General features: G+C 36.9%; 1 protein-coding gene across 1 annotated transcript; it reads right to left on the bottom strand.

The window, feature by feature from the left end:
• Nucleotides 1-7,625: 7,625 nt before the first annotated feature.
• erlin1 (ER lipid raft associated 1) lies at nt 7,626-18,534 on the bottom strand. The gene is made up of 12 exons (XM_056257115.1): nt 18,387-18,534; nt 17,372-17,499; nt 16,768-16,849; nt 16,511-16,557; nt 16,335-16,396; nt 15,773-15,898; nt 15,553-15,626; nt 15,406-15,464; nt 14,028-14,119; nt 13,851-13,940; nt 13,690-13,769; nt 7,626-9,644 (listed from the first exon to the last, which is right to left on the bottom strand). Exons 2-12 carry the CDS (start codon nt 17,482-17,484, stop codon nt 9,420-9,422), a joined length of 1,050 nt encoding a protein of 349 aa, XP_056113090.1. The 5' UTR covers nt 17,485-17,499; nt 18,387-18,534; the 3' UTR covers nt 7,626-9,419.
• Nucleotides 18,535-19,119: the final 585 nt, after the last annotated feature.

Genomic DNA, 19,119 nt, shown 5'->3' with positions numbered 1-19,119 from the left:
ACAAATACTTTCTTATAATTGAGTGAATATTGCTGGATATATCCTGAAAAAGATATGTTACATATAAGAAGCTGATACTCTGTGCCATAAAGTTCTCAGAGCTCCCTGGTGACTCAAGCTGAGCTCTCAGAGAGTGACCGGCGGAATTTGGGGGTTGGATCTTTGGGTGGTAAAGCAGCATTAAAGCTCTCTGAGTCACACTGAATTACAGTCAAATGCATGCCTGAGCCCCTCAGCAAACGGTATATGAAGACAGCACACTGTGAGAACGTCTGGAACGGGAGTTGTTCTCATAAAGAGAGAATGAGAGTGATACTCTCTCTAGTCTATTACGTCTCATTTTTAAGACCATTTACAAAAGGACAGAGTATAAAAGAGTCCAATCCAATAGAGGAAAAGTAAAATACTGCAAATACTCCCCTTCAGAGCGCTTTTCCAGGAGTGTTCAAATTTAAGAGCTTACTCTTCCACTAGCTTTTTTTTTTGGTCAGTTTCAAGTGAGCATGTTTAGTGTTTGCACTTCAGAGAATCCTGTCTTCAAATGTTTAATTGTCATCATGTTTTTTTTCACAACTAGTTTTAGAATCTGTCAGGTTTGGAAATGTATGTTTTTCCAGGCAATTATAATTCTGAATATTCCATGTTCAGTACATGTTGGGCTCAATCGACAGCAACTGTGGCATTTTTGTGATTACCACAAAAATGTAATCTTTGTAACCTTTTCTTTAACCCTTTGATGCGCAAGCTATGCTCCTTCTAATGCACAACATGGGTCTAAAAAGACCCGTATTCATTTCCTATGTTATTTCATGCATGGCTTGGCATTTTTTTGTTTCACCTTTTGAAATCACTTTATTTGAGCATTTAATATTTCATGATCTATAAAATTTCATGAATTATGAATATTCAAAATATCTTGTTTTCAATTATCACAAATTCATATTTGAATGTTTCCTAGGTTTTGTGTTAATACATCAAGTTTTACACACATGGGTCTAAAATGACCCATCTATGCAAGCGTGATAAAACAAAAGAATAAAGAAAACTTTTTGTTAAAATAACCAATGTCACAGTTGTTTAGATCAACACATTTACTGTAACACTTGAAATATGTTTATTGGCCACTTTGTCATACATAACACACATATAGCCTAACCGATAACACTGAAATTGAACTGTGCAACTGTAGGGGGATCTCCCCACCACCAATGTGCAGCATCCACCCGGATGATGCGACCGCAGCCATAGTGCACCAGAACGCCACCACACGCCGGCTTATGTGACCGATAGCATTGATTTATGACCACAAATAAAAATTAATATGGAGGTACAAGGTTTCTGCCCAACAGCGACAATATATACTTGTATATATAACTTTCTATTGCAACTTTTATTTTGTTGACCTAGCTAACATTAGATAAAATAGAATATGTCGACCGCAAGCTAGCTAATAGTATTGGACATGTTTCTCTTTTGCACTAGTAATGGGTTTCAAGGTCAAGGTAACCTTGGCCTAAACGTTCAAATATTAGCCTATATCTAGATGTCTTTCACAAAATATCAAATATTTTCTGTGACATAAAATGTATTAAATAAAACGTACATGCATGAAATATACAAAAGCAGCCGTGTTGAATTGTGAAATGTGTGGCAGGTGAATAGTTTTCTGCAGTAAATATATTTATTTATACTATTTATACATATCAAAGGTTCCTATATGGGTCATTTTTGACCCATGTGTGTAAAATTGATGTAGAAATACAAAAACCGTGTTTGTTTATAAAGTAAGAAAGGAAAAATAAACATAATGATTTGTGGAAATCAAAAACAAGATATTTAATGAATACCTGGATTAATAAATGATAAAATACATTTCTTTCAAATATTCAGCAAAGAAACATGAATATGGGTCATTTTAGACCCATGTTGCACATTAGAAGGGTAGTGACACAAAAACGATTTTTATTCGAAAAGTAAGAAAGGAAAAATTTAAATAAGGATTTGTAATGATCTAAAACAAGTTAATTGAGGAATACCTGGAATACTGAATGATGAAATTAATTTCTTGCAAAGATATAGAAAATGAAAACTCAGTCGGGTCTATTTGACCCATGTTGTGCATCAAAGGGTTAAAAAAAAAAAAAAAAAACCCGGAAAATCCAAGTTATGGTGAGACAATGTAAGTAATCAGTTTGCAGAGTTAAAAGGCATAAATGTGAAGGTTATAATTGTATAAAAGCACATAAATTCTTCCCTTAAAACTCAAGTGTTATTTGAGATTTAAGGTTTTTTCAATCAACGTTTTTGCAGAATTACAGGGTTTAGGCCATTATGTTATCTTATCATGGCAAAGTAGTTTTAAAACTAGATATGACTTTATGCAAAAAAGTTCGTAAGTGAAAACTAAAATCATGTTAACAGGCATATTGTTTATTGTTATATAGCTATAGAAACAGTGAGTATTTTAACGTTTCCATTCACTTCTATGGTTTGCCTCTCTTTAGCCCAGATTTTTTAGGTTATAAGGAACAAATCAAAAATTATTTTTTGTGGTAATTAAAATGATGCTGTCTATTGAGCTCAGAATATTAATTAGAGCAATGATAATGGTAGGCCTGCAATCCTTTTACTGAAAGTTCCTGTAATTCTTGAACTGAAAGTCTTCACCACTGTGCTGTATAGGGTTGAACCGCCGAGACATTCAACCCAAGCATTCATTATGACAATTTATCAACATTTGGAAGGTTAAGATCATCAGGTAAATTAAAGGAGTGTAAAATGACATGACAATTGTGTTGTTTTGTTTTGCACACAGTGAAAACAAACAAAACTCAAGGCGTGACACTGCATAGTAAATTCATAAAAATCTGATGGTACAGTTCCAGTGACAGAGTTCAGATGTAAGGGATAGCCTTGATTCCTATCCCAGTCATCTGTTTCTGTTCAGACTAAGACATGACTGTCTGAAGCGTTTCTTTCTTTTATGTTGTTTAAATGACTCTTGGAAGATTAATGAGGGAGGATTTTGAATTGTAATGAAAACCACATGGTAATCAAACTGACTGAAAAACATTTAAAACATTCTGTAAATAAAAATGTCTTTTTATACCAGGTAATTGGCATGTTTATTGTGGTTTCCTCCTATCACTTCTTTTCTCATAGGATGACTGAAGATGGGAAAGAGATCCACAAACATAGTTTGGGATTGATTTTTTTGCATGGATGTTTCCTTAATGTCCCTGCTGTATATAACTGCAGATGTTCACATAACAGAATCTGTGTGCTCTGTTGAACTTTTTGTCTGTGTAATCTGGAAACAAGCTGTCTGCTGTCATCAGAGACATGATCCATCAATGAAGATCTATTAGTCTAAATGAGATACATCCTGGCCAACACTATAAAGACAAATACTTTACTGATTACTGGTCATGGCAATTGCAGGATTGAAAATGGCTTAATTTAAGTTTCATTAAACTTAAAAGCCTTTAAAATTTTGCAAATCTTGAACTGAACCAGTTCAGGAGTTAACTGATGACAAGTATGGGAAAATTCTTGGAGTGTAAAACAGAGTCAGCGATAAACTCCAATTTCAGACAGGTGTTATCAGGGAGAGATGCTAACCCTATGACACACCCAGGGGTAATATGAGACCTCAAAGCATTGCTTTCAAATCTTAAAAACAGACCTGCACTGAGTCAGGATGATTAAGTGGATGTGCAAGCAGCAAGATAACTGTTCTTCCCTTGCCAAGATAAGAGAACCACACACATAATGCACATTAACATTCGCCAAAACGCTAGATAGAAGCAAAAAACCACACACAAATGGGTTTTTATGTTTTATGGGAGCAATTCATAAACGTTATGATTTGCAAACTGTATATTCTATCCTTAACCATCACAGAAAACTTTCTCCAATTTTACAATTTCAACAAACAAACAAACAAAAAAAAACAGTATTATTTATAAGCTGTTTTCCTCATGTGGACTTTAGATTTCATATATTGCCCTCATGGGGACATTTTGTCCCCATAATGTAGAGTACTGACCTGAACCACACACTATACTGTTCGGGGCCATGTTTTTGAAAGGTTTCTTATGCTCATGCACCAAGGCTGATTTATTTGAGCAGGAATACAGTGAAACTATAATATTGTAAAATATTATTACAATATAAAATAACTGTTTTCCATTTTAATGTTTTTTAAAGTGTAATTTATTCCTGTGATGGCTGTGAAAGCTTAGTCATTACTCCAGTCTTAAGTGTAACATGATCCTTCTGAAGTCATTCTATTAGCTATTTTGAGAAACACTCCTGATTCATATAACTTGAACTGTAATGGGATTGTATTGCTTTTCTTATGATGGATCCTAGGCCTTTAACTTTTTTTAAATAAAATAACAAAAAATATTGAATAAAAAAACAAAAATGTTTTTTGATTTCATGCTTTGTTTTATAATGAGGAGGTCGTTTTAAGCCTTGAAACTTGTTTTAATGTTCTTATGCCAAATGTTTGAGTAAAATTAGTTTTTTCATGTCATAACTCCTATAAGAAAAATCTTACTGACCCCAAACTTTGGAACGTTAGTGTGTGTGTATAATGCAAAATTCTGTTTCACAACCAGTATAGCCTAAGTGCTATATCTATTCTGTTAAACTACAACATCATGTGTCACAAAATCAGATTTGGGCATGTAGAAATCCCCTTAGATTGGCCTCCATTATTGTGCTAATCAGAGCTGGTTGAGAGAAGCCAGGCGTGTCATCTATCATGTCCTTACAGAAGCTGCCCCATGACTCCCTGGTAAATTACGGCAGCGCTTCAGGGGACGGAGCAGGGCGATGAGCCAGACTGAACACAGAACACAATTGTTCAGGCTGTTGCCAGTAATTCATAAATTTCATCATGGTTGTCATAGGAACATGACATGGGAACATGACGTCTCTTACGCCAGAGTCCCTCCAACCAACTACAAAACCTGGGCACTGCCCTTCCTGCAATGGTTGTAGGCAGGCCACAGATTTGCCACTAGTTCTACAGAACCATTAAAATAAAATCTACTAGCATGTGTCCTGCTTGGATGATGGCTTTTCTTTGAAGATAAAAAATATATATATATTTGTGGATATTTCTTGTTCTAACAGTGCACATGTTGCTTTTGTCATTCCATGTCAATGAACAACGGAAAGAAAAGTTGGCCACCATCCATGTGCTGAGTAAGACTGTGCAAGTGATGTATCCTGTATAAGTCATTTGGGAGTCATTAAAATCTTGCTCTCCAGTGAACTTGTTTTAACATGACTTCAGGGTCAGTACTGTTTAGTTAATAAAAATGTCTTTAAATCAATTAAGGCTTAAGGATTATTAATGGAATCTGCAATAAAATTTGGCCTGACAAAACAACCACAACATAAGACTGTTGGGCTGCATCCGAAATCGCATACTTTCCTACTATATAGTAGGCGAAAAACAGTATGACAAAAAAAAAGTATGTCCGAACTCACAGTAGGCCTACACATAAAAGAGTAGGCGAAAAGTACCCGGATAACCTACTTCCTGGCGAGATTCTTTAGAGTGCAATGTGCATACGTCCGATGTCACTTTACTATCCCAGGGCCACGGGATAGGATTTGTGAATGGCAGTGACGCGACCAAAGTCCCTTTCAAGGACGCGATGTATGGATGTAACTGACGCTGGTGGGTCACGTGATGAGGGCAACATGGCAAAAGTATTACTTCCTGATTACATTCATACTACTACACACATTCATACTATAACATTCTTTTTTTTTTAGCTGACGTGAAGTAATTTCTTATTCAAAATAAGTATCTACTCAAGACAATATGCGATTTTTGACGCGGTCTTGGTCTCTTCACCTCAACTATAGTCTAGGTGGAGCCACTTCCTTTATATCATTGAGTAGTGCAGGAAGGAAATATGTGGTGCACCCTGGACACAGTGCATTTTTAACAAGCACATTTTAACTTAACATACAGATTCATCTTCTAAATGAGACACTTTAATTAAAATTCATTTTCATCCAATCTAAAAGTCTAAATGCAAAAATTCTAATTTCACACTTATTCACCATCAGGAACAGGAAACATTCTCTATGTCTGGGGATTGAGTCAGTCTGGGGACCTTATCTAAATGGTTGATATTTACTCAGGAGGTCCTGGGGGAGCTCAAACTTCTGTTCTCTCTTTAAGGTCAGCTGGAGACAGACCTTTTTGCCCACTTCCTTGAGTGACTAGTTCCTTCCTTTGTCCTTCTTTTACTCATGCACTGTTAGTAAGTCTGAGCCCTGCATCAAAAAGTTCAAACCGGCTCATTTGTTACTTGGAGAAGACACCGTGACATTTCCTGTATTTGGACAAATACCACTGACTGAGACATTCTCGGTTTATTTGCTAAGCAAACACAAAAATATGGGCCATAACTGCCTGTTGTGATTGTTCATCAAGTGGTTGAGTTATTTTTAAGATAACAACTGTATCAGATTATTCCCAAAACAGAGTTAGAAAAACATGAAAAAGTTTTTTTTTTTTTTTAGTTTTTTTGTCATTTAGGTTACACACCTAACTCTACATATCAGATAAATACCATATGAAACTTCAACTTGTAACTCGCTCTGCTGTATAAATGGGTGAACAATATCCCAAAGACATGCATTAGGCTAGTAGCAACCAGAGTACCATCTGAAGACCAGAATATTAGAGTGAGAGATCTTTTCACTTAAGCAACCATGAAACACCTTGACGTCACAGTGGCAAGATTTGCATGCACTTACATTTTTAGAATTAAGTTCTTTCATACGCAATAGCTACTTCCTTTTCCTCTATTTCTCTGAAACCATATCCAGCTCATATTAAAAGCACTACATTCATGACACAATCTATGAAATTAACCCTTTGCAAAACACTTCCTTAATAGGACATGATGTACTCTTCCTTAATGTGGAAGGCAAGAATATGAACACATAATTGCAACACCAAGAAAAGTCATTTCATGGTATCAAAATAGGTTTTATTTCACAGAATTAAACATTGTCAAAATTTTATAAATTTTGCATATAAATGTTTTAAAATTAGGAGCTTAAATTATGCTGACATAAAAAAAGTGACATTCACAGAGTGGGTTTTATTCCAGGGCAGTCAAGTTCTGTCCTCTCATTTAATCAACCATAAGAATCACAGGGATCATATGGACAGAAAAATCACTTGAGACAATTAATCTTACACCTTGAAGGAAAACATTGAATGAAAAGTCAATTTAAGCAGAAAATGGGAGAACCCACTGTTTGAAGAAGGAACATTCAAACTAAACATATTGAATGTTTGTCTCTTTAATCGATAAGTATGAAGAGGATGGAAAAACCGATGTGCTGTGTGACAGATTCACACAAACAACATGACCCTACATCTGTTTGTGAAGTGGTCAGAGTTTAAATGTAAGATACCAAAAAAGCTGGTCATTCAAGTTAGCACACAGGTCTCTTTTCCTGAGAGATAGCACTAGTAGACACTATTCAAAACCTAGTTTGGATGGTTTGATTTAATGAATTGTTAATATTGGCATATGAAAACAACTTAGGCAGACTTTTAAGAGAAGCATAGCCACGTCTTTTGGAGTCATTTAACTCTCTGTTGTCCAGTCTTTAGATTCCTGAAGATCACTGGCTTCCTCTAGTGGTGAAATTCTGATGAAGCTTTTGAGGCTTCAGGGCAACTCCAGTGAAAAACATCACATGGCTCCCAAAATGCATTAATATGTTGTTACAATGTCTGATCATTAATGCATTTATCCACCATAATGCTAAATTTCGTTGATAGTGCCTAATAATACTGCAGCCCTTATTGTAACTGAATTCCCTTTGAAATAAACTCCTTCCAGTAATGACAAAACGAGCAAGCTCAACTAAAGGCATAAAGGCATTTTTCTGTCATAAAGGAACCGACTATAACCAAACAGCTGTTCATCTCATAGCTTTTCAAAGACAGGAGCCCCGGAACAAAACATTAACATCTTATGAAACTTTATGAAACCCATGCTCGGTGTCACCATTTCTATAAACCAACAATTCAACATCATCCACAGAGCACCCACAAACTAACAAGCTACACAATACTATACCAAACCCACTATTTCTGACATTACATGAAATTTAATTCACACCAAGTATTCAGGTCTCAAGGTCGTAGAAAAAGTCTTCATAAAGATCAACAAAAATCAAGCAGGGATAATTTTAAAACAAGATTGATCTTACATTTACATGTAAAAACCACTGATCTCTGCAGCTGTGGCTGAACTAAATTAAGATTTTAACTATAACGAATTTAGTGACAATGAAAATGAGAAATTTCCAAAGGGGTAGATCACCAAAAATGTTTTACATTCTGTTATTTACTCATCCTCACGTCATCCTAAACCAGTTGGACTTTATTTCTTATTATTTGTTCTGCGGAAAACACAAAAGAAAGATAGTTTAAAACTGTTTTTGTCCATACAATGAAAGTCAATGGGGTCCAAGTATGGTACAATATTGGACCTCAACAAAATTCAGTGTATGGACAAAAAAAGAAGAAAGAAAAACACCTCTTATTATTATTTTCATTTTTTAAATATCCTTGTTCTACATAAGATGATCTTACAAGTTTGGCACGATGTGAGGATGAACAAAGGATGACAGAATATAAATTTTAGAGTTAAGTATCCCTCAAATATATATTAAAGAAAAGATGACAAATGTTGGCTACAAAATGAGTCTCATCATATTGTAGCTAATAAAGCCACTGTCTTTGATCTCAATTAGTGTGAAGCCTTATAATTCCAGTTATGTTAAAGACAACACATAAAAGTAAACCTCGAAATGCACATACTAGTTGCATCTGCATCTAAAAAATAATTAGCATGGATTTGTAAAAGAGAATCCAAGGTTGAGAGCAAAAAAAGGGAAAAAGCATGCTGATGTGAGTTAGGGACATTGGAGGGATTTTTTTTATATTTGAATCGCAACAATTCAACCTGGCAATATTCAGTAGCACAGTTCTTAGACATTACTTTTTAGTTTTGAAATGACTGCTGGAAAACCACAGGCTCTGTGTGACAGTCTCTTCAGCTTACTGACTCACAGCACAGCTAGTCAAGCACCCAACCCCACTGTAGTAGAAGAGTGAAAAGCATCCATGTCAGCATGCCTCATAAGCACCCATGCCACAGACAGAGAGAGAGAGAGAGAGAGAGAGAGAGAGAGAGAGAGAGAGAGAGAGAGAGAGAGAGAGAGAGAGAGAGAGAGAGAGAGAGAGAGAGAGAGAGAGAGAGAGAGAGAGAGAGAGAGAGAGAGAGAGAGAGAGAGAGAGAGAGAGAGAGAGAGAGAGAAATTGCAGAGGAAGAGGGGGTGGACAGCTCTCAGGCCCCTCAATGGCCTTCTGTGGCTTTGGGCTTGGACGCTTTCTTAAGACTCTCTTTCATACTCAAGGACTCCAGCTGCTCCATCAAATCTGCCGCACCCTGGCCCACGGCTGGACGGGAGGCACTGTTGTCTACAAACATGTTTGGGATTTCCTGACCGAAGTAGATCTTGCTGTTTGCGGCTATGGCCTGATATTTCATCAGTTCCAGGTACTCTGGTGTAAGCTTCAGCTGTGGAGGAGGGAGACAGTAGTCTGATAAATGATCTGAGCATTTCCTGTGGAATCAACTATACTGAAGGAATGCGTGAATGTGCCTCCATGTGTTCAGAGTGGACACTAGCACCAAAATGAAATCAGCTACAGCCTCCTACATGTGCTCTCTTAATATAGCTAGTTGAAGGATATTTTAGCTTTGTATAAGCTGAAAAAGAGTGAAATTCCTTCACACAATCTACTTTATTAAGTCTTTTTGCTTTCTCGTTGATGTAATTAACAGATAAGATCACTAATCTAACTAACTCACTAAAAGTGAACAAACTTACTGTTACACCAATCTGTGATTTAAACCAACATGTTAAAGGGTAACACTTTACAATAAGGTAAACTAACAGAGCAATTCATTTTTACAACATTTATTCATTTCTGGTAATGTTAGTTAATAAAAATATAGTTGTTCATTGTTTTTTAATGTTAATACACAGTGCATTAACTAATGTTATTACACGGCTCTGTTGAATACTTGACTCTATTCCCCCGATAACAACCGCTAAAAACTGATAACGCAGGCTCATCCGGGTTACTGTCACTGAAGACGGCGCTTTACACTTACTGGGAAAGTTTTTTTCTCGTGGAAGTTTTACGTTTGGTGAGCTATTAAAATATTAAAACTCAAATCAATATTTTGTATACAGGTATTTAATTATGTCATGCGGTATCATGGACTCACTCTCTCGTTTCATACAAACGCAGCTGTAATAAAAATAAGATAATGATTTTAAATGAGTTTTATCTCAAATCAATATATCTTATCCCGTTAGTTATCTATGTGAAACACTGTGAATAAGAGGTATGACCGTACCGAATCTCTTAAATGTCTGTCTAGTTTGAATCTTGTTAAAGCTGCAGTCCATAGTTTTTCCCCTCTGTTACCATCTGTTCGAAATCTGCAATTGACCGTTCGCAGGCCCCTCCCACAAAACGGCCATTGTTTAATCACACATCATAGCAACCGTTACTATGTGAGCAGGTCCGTCAAACATTGACTCAAAGCAAGATGGTGAAGCGGTGCGCCTACGGCGTTTGTAAATCGGACACTAGGTATTCCTAAAGAGATTGTCTGGAGGAGTTGTGTTCTTTCCGTTTCCAAAGCCAAAAACACAACGTGAGCGGTGCCTACAATCAGAGACTATTTATATAGAGACATGCCACTTCATCAATCCTTAATACAACTATATAGGGAAAACCCGTAACGCCAAAGATGGCGGTTGTATGCACATGTCCCGCCCCTCCCGCTGGAAAGCCAATCGTCTGCTTTTAACAGTCAAGCCGGGAAACATTTAAGCCTATCGTCTGGTTCCACTGACGCATGCGCACAGTTGAGGTTTGCGACAGCGCATAATACGTTACTGTTTGAAAAGGCGGCAGATTTGATATGCAGTGTATGTGTGAGTTGTGTAATATCAGACATCAGAAGTCTCCCGCAGATTGATAGCGGCTCCCTGATGCCCGCAAATTAGTTCAAATCTCCCGGAATCTAGAGCGAGCGAGCGAGCAAGAGCTCGCACATACGTACTGTGCTTCAAACTGTGTAGCGCGCGCACGACCGAGGGAGAGAACCCTTGCGCATGCGTAGTAAAAGTACAACCTGTGGAGAAAAAGGCGCTTTAAACCTTACTTTGGGGCAAAGTCATCAAACTTTTTCAGCGATTTTTATCATATTTTACTGCTGTTTCTATATGCAGTTTTTATGTCTCGGTGACCAGTGAAACTGCAGTTCTGACTCTCTGCCCATTCATTTAGATAGGAGCCTGGTCTTGTTAGTCCGAAATAGCTGCCCGGAGGCGTTGCCAAGATGGCGGCCGAGTGGCATGACTTGCCTAAAAGGACTTTGCTACAATGGATAAAACAGTGTGGACGGCCCCACTCCCAGTTACATGTGTCGAACATGCTTAACTCGCGTGCAGCGTGCGTGACTCTGAGACACTGAATAGTCAAAGAAACATGGAGAAAGCAGATCAAGAGGATCCACAAAGAAATTACGTTTTCTAAAGGGTTGTTGTTAACATGATATTCTCGGGGAAAATGAGCAGCAGTCAACAGTGCAGCACCCGTAGCTACAGTTTAGGCTCACAACGGGGAAAGCATGAAGCTTACTTGACAACTTCAGTTCATATATCAATATCGTAACGAATAGAAATAACCTATAATAATTTGAGGTTATCTGCATCTTTCCGTCTCTTATGTGTAGTTACTTTTTAAACACGAAAATGGCATTCAGCATGACACGCAAGCGGTTGCCGTGGTAATGAACAACCTGCTTCTGCTTGTATAATCCTGTATCTGAGGCAAAATGACTAAATATGCAGCGCGAGTTATATATTTCTAACTCCAAACAATTAGCCACTGAACCAGCTTATAAAATCTTCTTCAAGGCTGTGCTGGTTGCATTTGAAGTACAGGTCATGGGGTTTCTCAGATTTAGCTTGAGACCGGTATAAGCATTAGCCTCGAGTCGATAGTAGTCGTGTCTCCTTCATTGCGTATTTTTATATTTTGAATATATCCCTCCACTGCATACTGTAACCCATTTTGCCTCGATCTGGAGGATATCGCTGAGGTATTGCTCCAAAAAAGGTCACTGACACGCACAGGTAGTCCGAAGCAGTATTCAAATTAAATGACCCATCATACCACTGATCAGCTCTACCAAACTTGGATGTCTTTTCCAGTAATAAACAAACACTGTTAAGTTGTTTTGATTGATGCTTTGATACAATCTGTATTGTGAAAAGCACTATATAAATATATTTGACTTGACTTGACAGGTAAAGTTAACTTATACCTCTTCCCGTCATGGGAATCTGTCGCGCTGGTCGTGTTTGACCATTTGTTTGACGGGCGTAGTAACAATAACTAGGGGGCGTGGCTTTTGCGAACGGTCAATTGCAGTTATTCACAGAATTATCAACTTTACGTGGGTGTGCCTCGGCACGGCACAGCGCAGATGAATCCAATGTTTTGAGGAGAGTGTGCAGCTGTCAGTCACCGCACCGGTGTGGATCCTGGAATTCGGAATCAGATTATAGTTTTTGGAAGTATGGCCAACATAAGAATTTTCACTGGAAAATGTCATCTGAACAAGTAAGTAACATCCACTTTTGTTCTGACCAACTAAGGGAAAAAAGCATTGCAGTAAATCGCACTGATTAAATCTAACGATCGCTTATCATATCACGTCAAACCGTGCAAATTATACTTTGTTCTCAAAATGTTAATGTTCAACATCAGCATTGCGTGAATACATTTAATGCCCTTCCGATATTTATCCTTGTTTTCGCATGGGCCGGTTGCAGTCTCTTCTTTTCTGTAGCCATTCCGAAGTCTTTTGCATTTTACAACGGGTGAATCTCCAGTTGTCACTGGTGATTGTCGTTTGAACCTTTCTGGATCCGCCATCAAATTGATAAGTTTAATTATATCAAGTGCTGTGAGAAAAGGCTATAAATCTCCACCTCCAACATCCTCACACGCAATATAGCCTACTAGCCGAGAGTCTCTTTATGTGTACAGATGTGACGTAATATACGCAAAGACATGCTCGAATTTCCCGCGGAAATCCACCAGTACCACTGGAATTAAAAACATTATTACAAGCTAACCGCTTTGAATCGAGCTACGGCAAGCAGATAGCGTTGAACACTGGATGGTTATGTACTTGCTCAAATTTATTTTGGATAATTTTTAACCCAAAAAAGTTACGGACTGGAGCTTTAACTAATGTTAACAAATTAAACCTTTTTGTAAAGTGTTACAGATTAAACACTGTGTAAATGCACTTAATAACTTTTTAAAACATCTTTAAAGCTAATAAACGTGATCTTCCAAGGATTTCTCAAAATAATTATGGCAATATAGTACTGAATGTTCACGTGTAAAGGGCACCAATTTCACAATTTCTTAAATAAATTAAATGGTAAAAAAAAAAAAAAAATACATTGAGCAACACACAAAAATGTAACAAAAGAATAGAAAAAAAAAGAGGTTGTTGTTTTTACCCTGTTGGCTTCAGCAAATTTTGCAGCAGTGTAATATTCTGCATCTGCTCTTGCCTTCTCTCTTGCCAGAAAAGCAGCATCTGTTACAATCAAAAAATGGGTCTGATGAGCAACATACTCTGTGTGACATGCTGTGAAAATGCTCTGTAGATAAACCAGACCTTCTATTTCGGAGATCTTTTTCTCTGTTTCCTTCTCCATCACTTTTTGTTGGAAGTGAATCCCTGCCACTTGAGCCATTTTCTCAGCCTCTTTAATGAGAGCAACACACAAGATGCATGAGGGCAGAACCCTGATCCTGAACATGATCAGCATTATATTTGTAAGTTTGGACTCACCTATGATGGCCTTCTTTCTCTCAGTTTCAGCCTCTTTCTCCACAACTTTCTGCGTCTGAACGGTGATAAGCAGCCTTGTCTTCTCTGCTTCCCTGCAGATCATAAAAGACAGGGAAAACAATTATGTAAAATTTTTAGTAAAACAATAGATACATGCATTCAAGGACAATAAATCAAGATGCCTGATGATATTCAGTACAATACCGATCGATCAGTATGATTTTTTTTAAAGGAAACAATACTTTCCTTCAGCAAGGAGGATGCATTAAATTGATTTAAATTATTTGAAGGTTTCCTGCTGCTCTTTTGAAATTTCTATTCATCAAAGAATACTAATAATAATAAATGTTTATTGAGCACCAAATCAGAATGTTAGAATGATTAATCATGTGACACAGCAGACTGGAGTAATGATGCAGAAAATTCAGCTGTGCCATCGAAGGAATGAATTGCATTTTAAAATATATTAAAATAAAATAGTTATTTTAAATTGTAATAATATTTCACAATATTACAGTTTTTTTTATCAAATAAATGCAGCTTTGATAAGCATTTAAAAGACTAAAACATATAATATATGATCTTACAGACCCTAAAAGTTTGAACAGTAAATCTTAAAATCCTCTTTAACTCTTTCCCCGCCATTGACGGAAATTTTCGGCTTTCCATGTTTTCACTATTATACGGTAGAGGGCGCTATGGCACATCTTCTGAAAGAGTACTGAATCTCCAGATCAAAACACAGGCAAAGAGGACGCAGAAACAACCGATAGCATATGTAATCATTTGCATATGTAAAAAAACGCGACCATAAACATTAAACAGCTTAATGTAACTGAATGAAATGTTGACCTAGGCCGAGCCATAGGACTGTGAAGCAGTAGGGGTGTTGATGGACTCAATTTACTCCATCTATGTTTTGATCATCGTTTTGAATCCAATCTGGATGTAGTCTTTGACAAAAAGATTTTCTCAGCTTTTTGCTCAAAATGCTGCAGCTTTTTATGAAACTTACTACATTGAAGTGTTGATAAAAAAATGCATGAAGCTAGAATAAAACTTTTTTTTTTTTTTTAAAGCAGAGGGTCTGTTCTTTCTTTAGATATATTGCATGTTCAGGTATTCATACAACAAAATATTCTATGGGCCATTAATTTTGTGAAAATTATCAAAAACACTGGCAGTGGCTGGCAACTTTTTAAAAAAGCACTGACGGGGAAAAAGTAAAAAAATCTACAAGAGTAAAAGCGTGCAAAACAGCACAACTATCATTTTAAAAGCACACATTAAATCATTAATACATTAAATCACATCCAATCAAACTGCACAGAATAATATAAGAAATATAAAAATTTTAAATAAATAAATATTCACTCACATTAGCTCATAGTTTCTTCTGATTGACTCTGGAATTTTAGGTTTGGTGACTCGCACGGCCTGCAATATATCATGTAAGTGTGTAATTCTGCTGAAGTCAAAGCTGAAACCCCAGAGAGAAAAAAAAAACTGTGGAGTAAAACCATACCTGAATAGTGAGACCAGGAGCCATAGCATTCAAATCCTTCTGCAGTGCAGTCTTTAAGTTCTCATCAATTATGTCTGTCAAACAAAAACGACACAAATGCAAGTCTCTGACAAAGATGAAACTTATGACACAGCAGAAACTTCAGTGCCCATATAAACAACTAAAAGTTCACATTATACTTGGCAGAATAAACTGTTTGACATAAGTGACTCACACTCACCGAACAGCTCTATGTAGACTTCCTGTAGTGTGTGCACACTGCAGAACTGGTTTAACTCATGGTGAATTTTGTTAAAGATTAGCGTCTTGTCATAGTCTGCAGTGTAGTTCTTCACTATCTCCAGCACTGTGGAGAAAAAGAACAAGAGCATTATTTCTATCTTCCACAGAAGAAAGTAATACAGGTTTGAAAGAGGATTTAGGGTGAGTAAATGATGAGAATTTTTTTTTACATTTTTGGGTTAACTCTCTCTTTAAAGTCGTCATGAAATCAAAATTGACCCCATTTACTTTGTTAGTGGACATTACTAGTCTTGTGGTGAACAATTAATCCGTGCAAGTTAATACACAGGAAGAAAAACTGTTTTGTCGTGGTAAACTTGAATCAAAATCTGAAAATGTCCTTAACCACTCCCCTCCAACAGTCAGTGCGCTATGAGCAAGGGATGAAGAGGAGGTGCTCTAAAGTAAAACCCTGCCCTCTGTTTCACTTGGAAATGCATCACAACATGGAAGTAAAGTCGGTTGCAACTTCCGGATCACAGGAACTTTAAGGCTCTTACCAGCTGATGGAACCAGCATGTTGACCACTTCAATTCTGTCAAAATAGATCATAACACCCCCACTGTGGAAGACAGAGAAAAATGATCATTTTTATTCAAGAGCCACAGAAAATATACCACGCAAAATAAAGATGCCTATTTATTATTACAGAACATCCAACAAAAGGAAGGTTTACCTGGTTCCACAAGGCACATTTTTTATTTCATCAGTTTGCAAAGTTGTCTATAAACGTGATGCAAACATGAGAGAAAAAAATTAGCATCTTCAACAAAATATTCAAGAACCACAAAAACCCACCCTTGTTACAGAAGTCAAATAACATTATCATGATCAGCAACATTTAAAGCTGTAATAAGAGCAATAATGAATTTGTTATTAGGCCAGTTGTAAAAAAAGAAAAAGAAAGAAAGATAAAAAAAAAGACATTTGTACCTGCACTGATCTGTATGAAGTGATAAAAGGCAGCATTATATGGTAACCTGGGCCATTAGGAGATGTCAACAAAGCTCCTCCTCTGAAAAATAAATGGTAAAACAAATGAACTAATATGAATGATAGTGAATAATAAATGTCACCAATTTCATTTGAATATAAATAACATTACCACTGCCATTTTCATTTTTGGGTGGAAACTTAAAACTTAAAACCCAAAACTTAAAATTCTGTCATCATTTACTCATCCTCATGTCATTTCAAACCTGTTTAACTTTCATTTTTCTGTGGAGCACAAAAATAAGATATTTTGAAGAATGTTGGTAACTAAAACGTTTCAGTGAGCATTGACTTCCATTGTATGGAAAAAAAAAAAAAAATTCTCTAAATAGTTAATTTTATGTTAAACAGAAAATAAAAGTCATACAAGTTTGAAACGACATGAAGGTAAACAATGATGACAATTTTCATTTTGAACGACTGAAACAAAGTTAACTGATCAAGCCTTTCCTCAACCTACAATTATATTACAGGTATTTTATGAATGATTAACACAAGCAGCATAAAATCCTGGATATTTTCAATGCAACTTCCTTAGACTCACCTGTAATACACAGCTAAATGTCCTTCCTCAATCTTGTGTATGGAAGAATGAAGCAGAATGGACATCACACCAGCCATTGCTGCAACTACTGCCCCAACATGTGCCATTGTCATTTGGCCAGCGTTCACCTGCCGAAAGACAAGTTTGTAAAAAGGAAACCTGAGTTCATACTTAGGATAAACACTCAATTTAGGTGACAAAAGATCAGCTTATAACACAAGCTAGGGCCCTGGTTGCAAACATGTAAGTAGATCAGCCTGTGCTGCAGAACCTCCCTCCACTGAGTCCCCCCCACCCCACAAACACACACACACACACACACACACACACACACACACACACTTTGGAGTGCTGCACAGCAAACCGAGATAACAGGTTTTCAAAGTCCATTAGACCCACACATAGCCCCCATACACGGAAGTAATGTTTCCAAATGCAAATATGCAATACAAATACATTATTATGGCCACATCGTGCATGTATTAGTGACAGTGAGAGCTGCATAACTCTCACAGCTATTTTAGGGAAACGAGTGTCAATCATAAGGCTGTCATAGGAATTGCGTCTTAACAGAGCTGCCTACTAGACAGCTAACAGTTAGTGCAGAAGTGCAGTTTTTTTTCCGAATGCGCCTATGATGGTGTCTAGGAAGGCAACTCGGTATCTTTTTAAAACATAGCGTTAGCGTCTCCATGACTTGTCCTGGCTACGCAGGCAAGCTACTTCCTCAAATGAAGTGCTGACTCGCCCGTACAACGTTAACGTTACACGACACGAACTGATATGGATGAGCGTAATAATCTGTCGGTTCATATGCTAAAACAACCGTTACAGTCATTCACGTGATCTAGACATTGTAGAAGCCACCACATCACTCACACGACTACACTTGTTAAGCTAACCCACGCCCACGGCTGGCTAACTAAGCTAATTATTTGAAATGCAGGCAAAACGACATTCTGTCAAGTTAAACGCCATATACGATGGGCTAATAATAGCAACAGTAATCATTTACCGATCATTCGTTTATATAATGGACGATGCTGTCCTCTCACTTTCGCAGGACATTACTTTATTACTCACGACGCCGTGTCCAACATTGTAGGTTGGAAGGTTCCCAACTGAAACGCTTTGTGAATCCGATACTGATTTCCCTTTCAAAATCTGCTTCAAGCACACCTTCAAAATAAGAGTCACCAGTTAAAGGGATAGTTCACCCAAAAATGAAAATTCTGTCATCACTTACTCACCCTGTCGCTATTGTTACAACCCTGTATGAGTTTCTTTCTTCTGTTAAACACAAAAGAAGATATTTTGAAGAATGTTGGTAACCAGATAGTTGATGGACCCCATTGACTTCCATTGTAGGAAAAAAAATACTATGGAAGTCAATGGCTACTGTCAACTGTTTGATAACCAAAATTCTTTAAAATATATTATTTTGTGATCAACAGAAGAAAGAAACTCACACAGGTTTGGAACAGCATGAGGGTGAGTATGTGATGAGAATATTTTCATTTTTAGGTGAACCATCCCTTTAATTCTGGGATAAAACTGTGTGCACGTGTCTGAAAACTTAGAAACATTTTTTTTTAATTCTTTTGCTACATTATATTTGTCTCGATTGTAACGCCATTTACACGATATTTACGTTCTAATCTAATCGCCAATATTGACACTACTTAATTACACCATTATTAAAAATCATTATACATATAATTAGACGTGTTATATAACACATTTTTAAG

The sequence above is a fragment of the Rhinichthys klamathensis genome, unplaced genomic scaffold, assembly GCF_029890125.1.
Source record: "Rhinichthys klamathensis goyatoka isolate OS25496 unplaced genomic scaffold, OSU_Roscu_1.1 h1tg000135l_1, whole genome shotgun sequence".
In the NCBI taxonomy this organism is placed as follows: Eukaryota; Metazoa; Chordata; class Actinopteri; order Cypriniformes; family Leuciscidae; genus Rhinichthys; species Rhinichthys klamathensis.
Note: the sequence above shows the minus strand (reverse complement) of the source record. Positions and strands in the feature narration are given on the sequence as shown.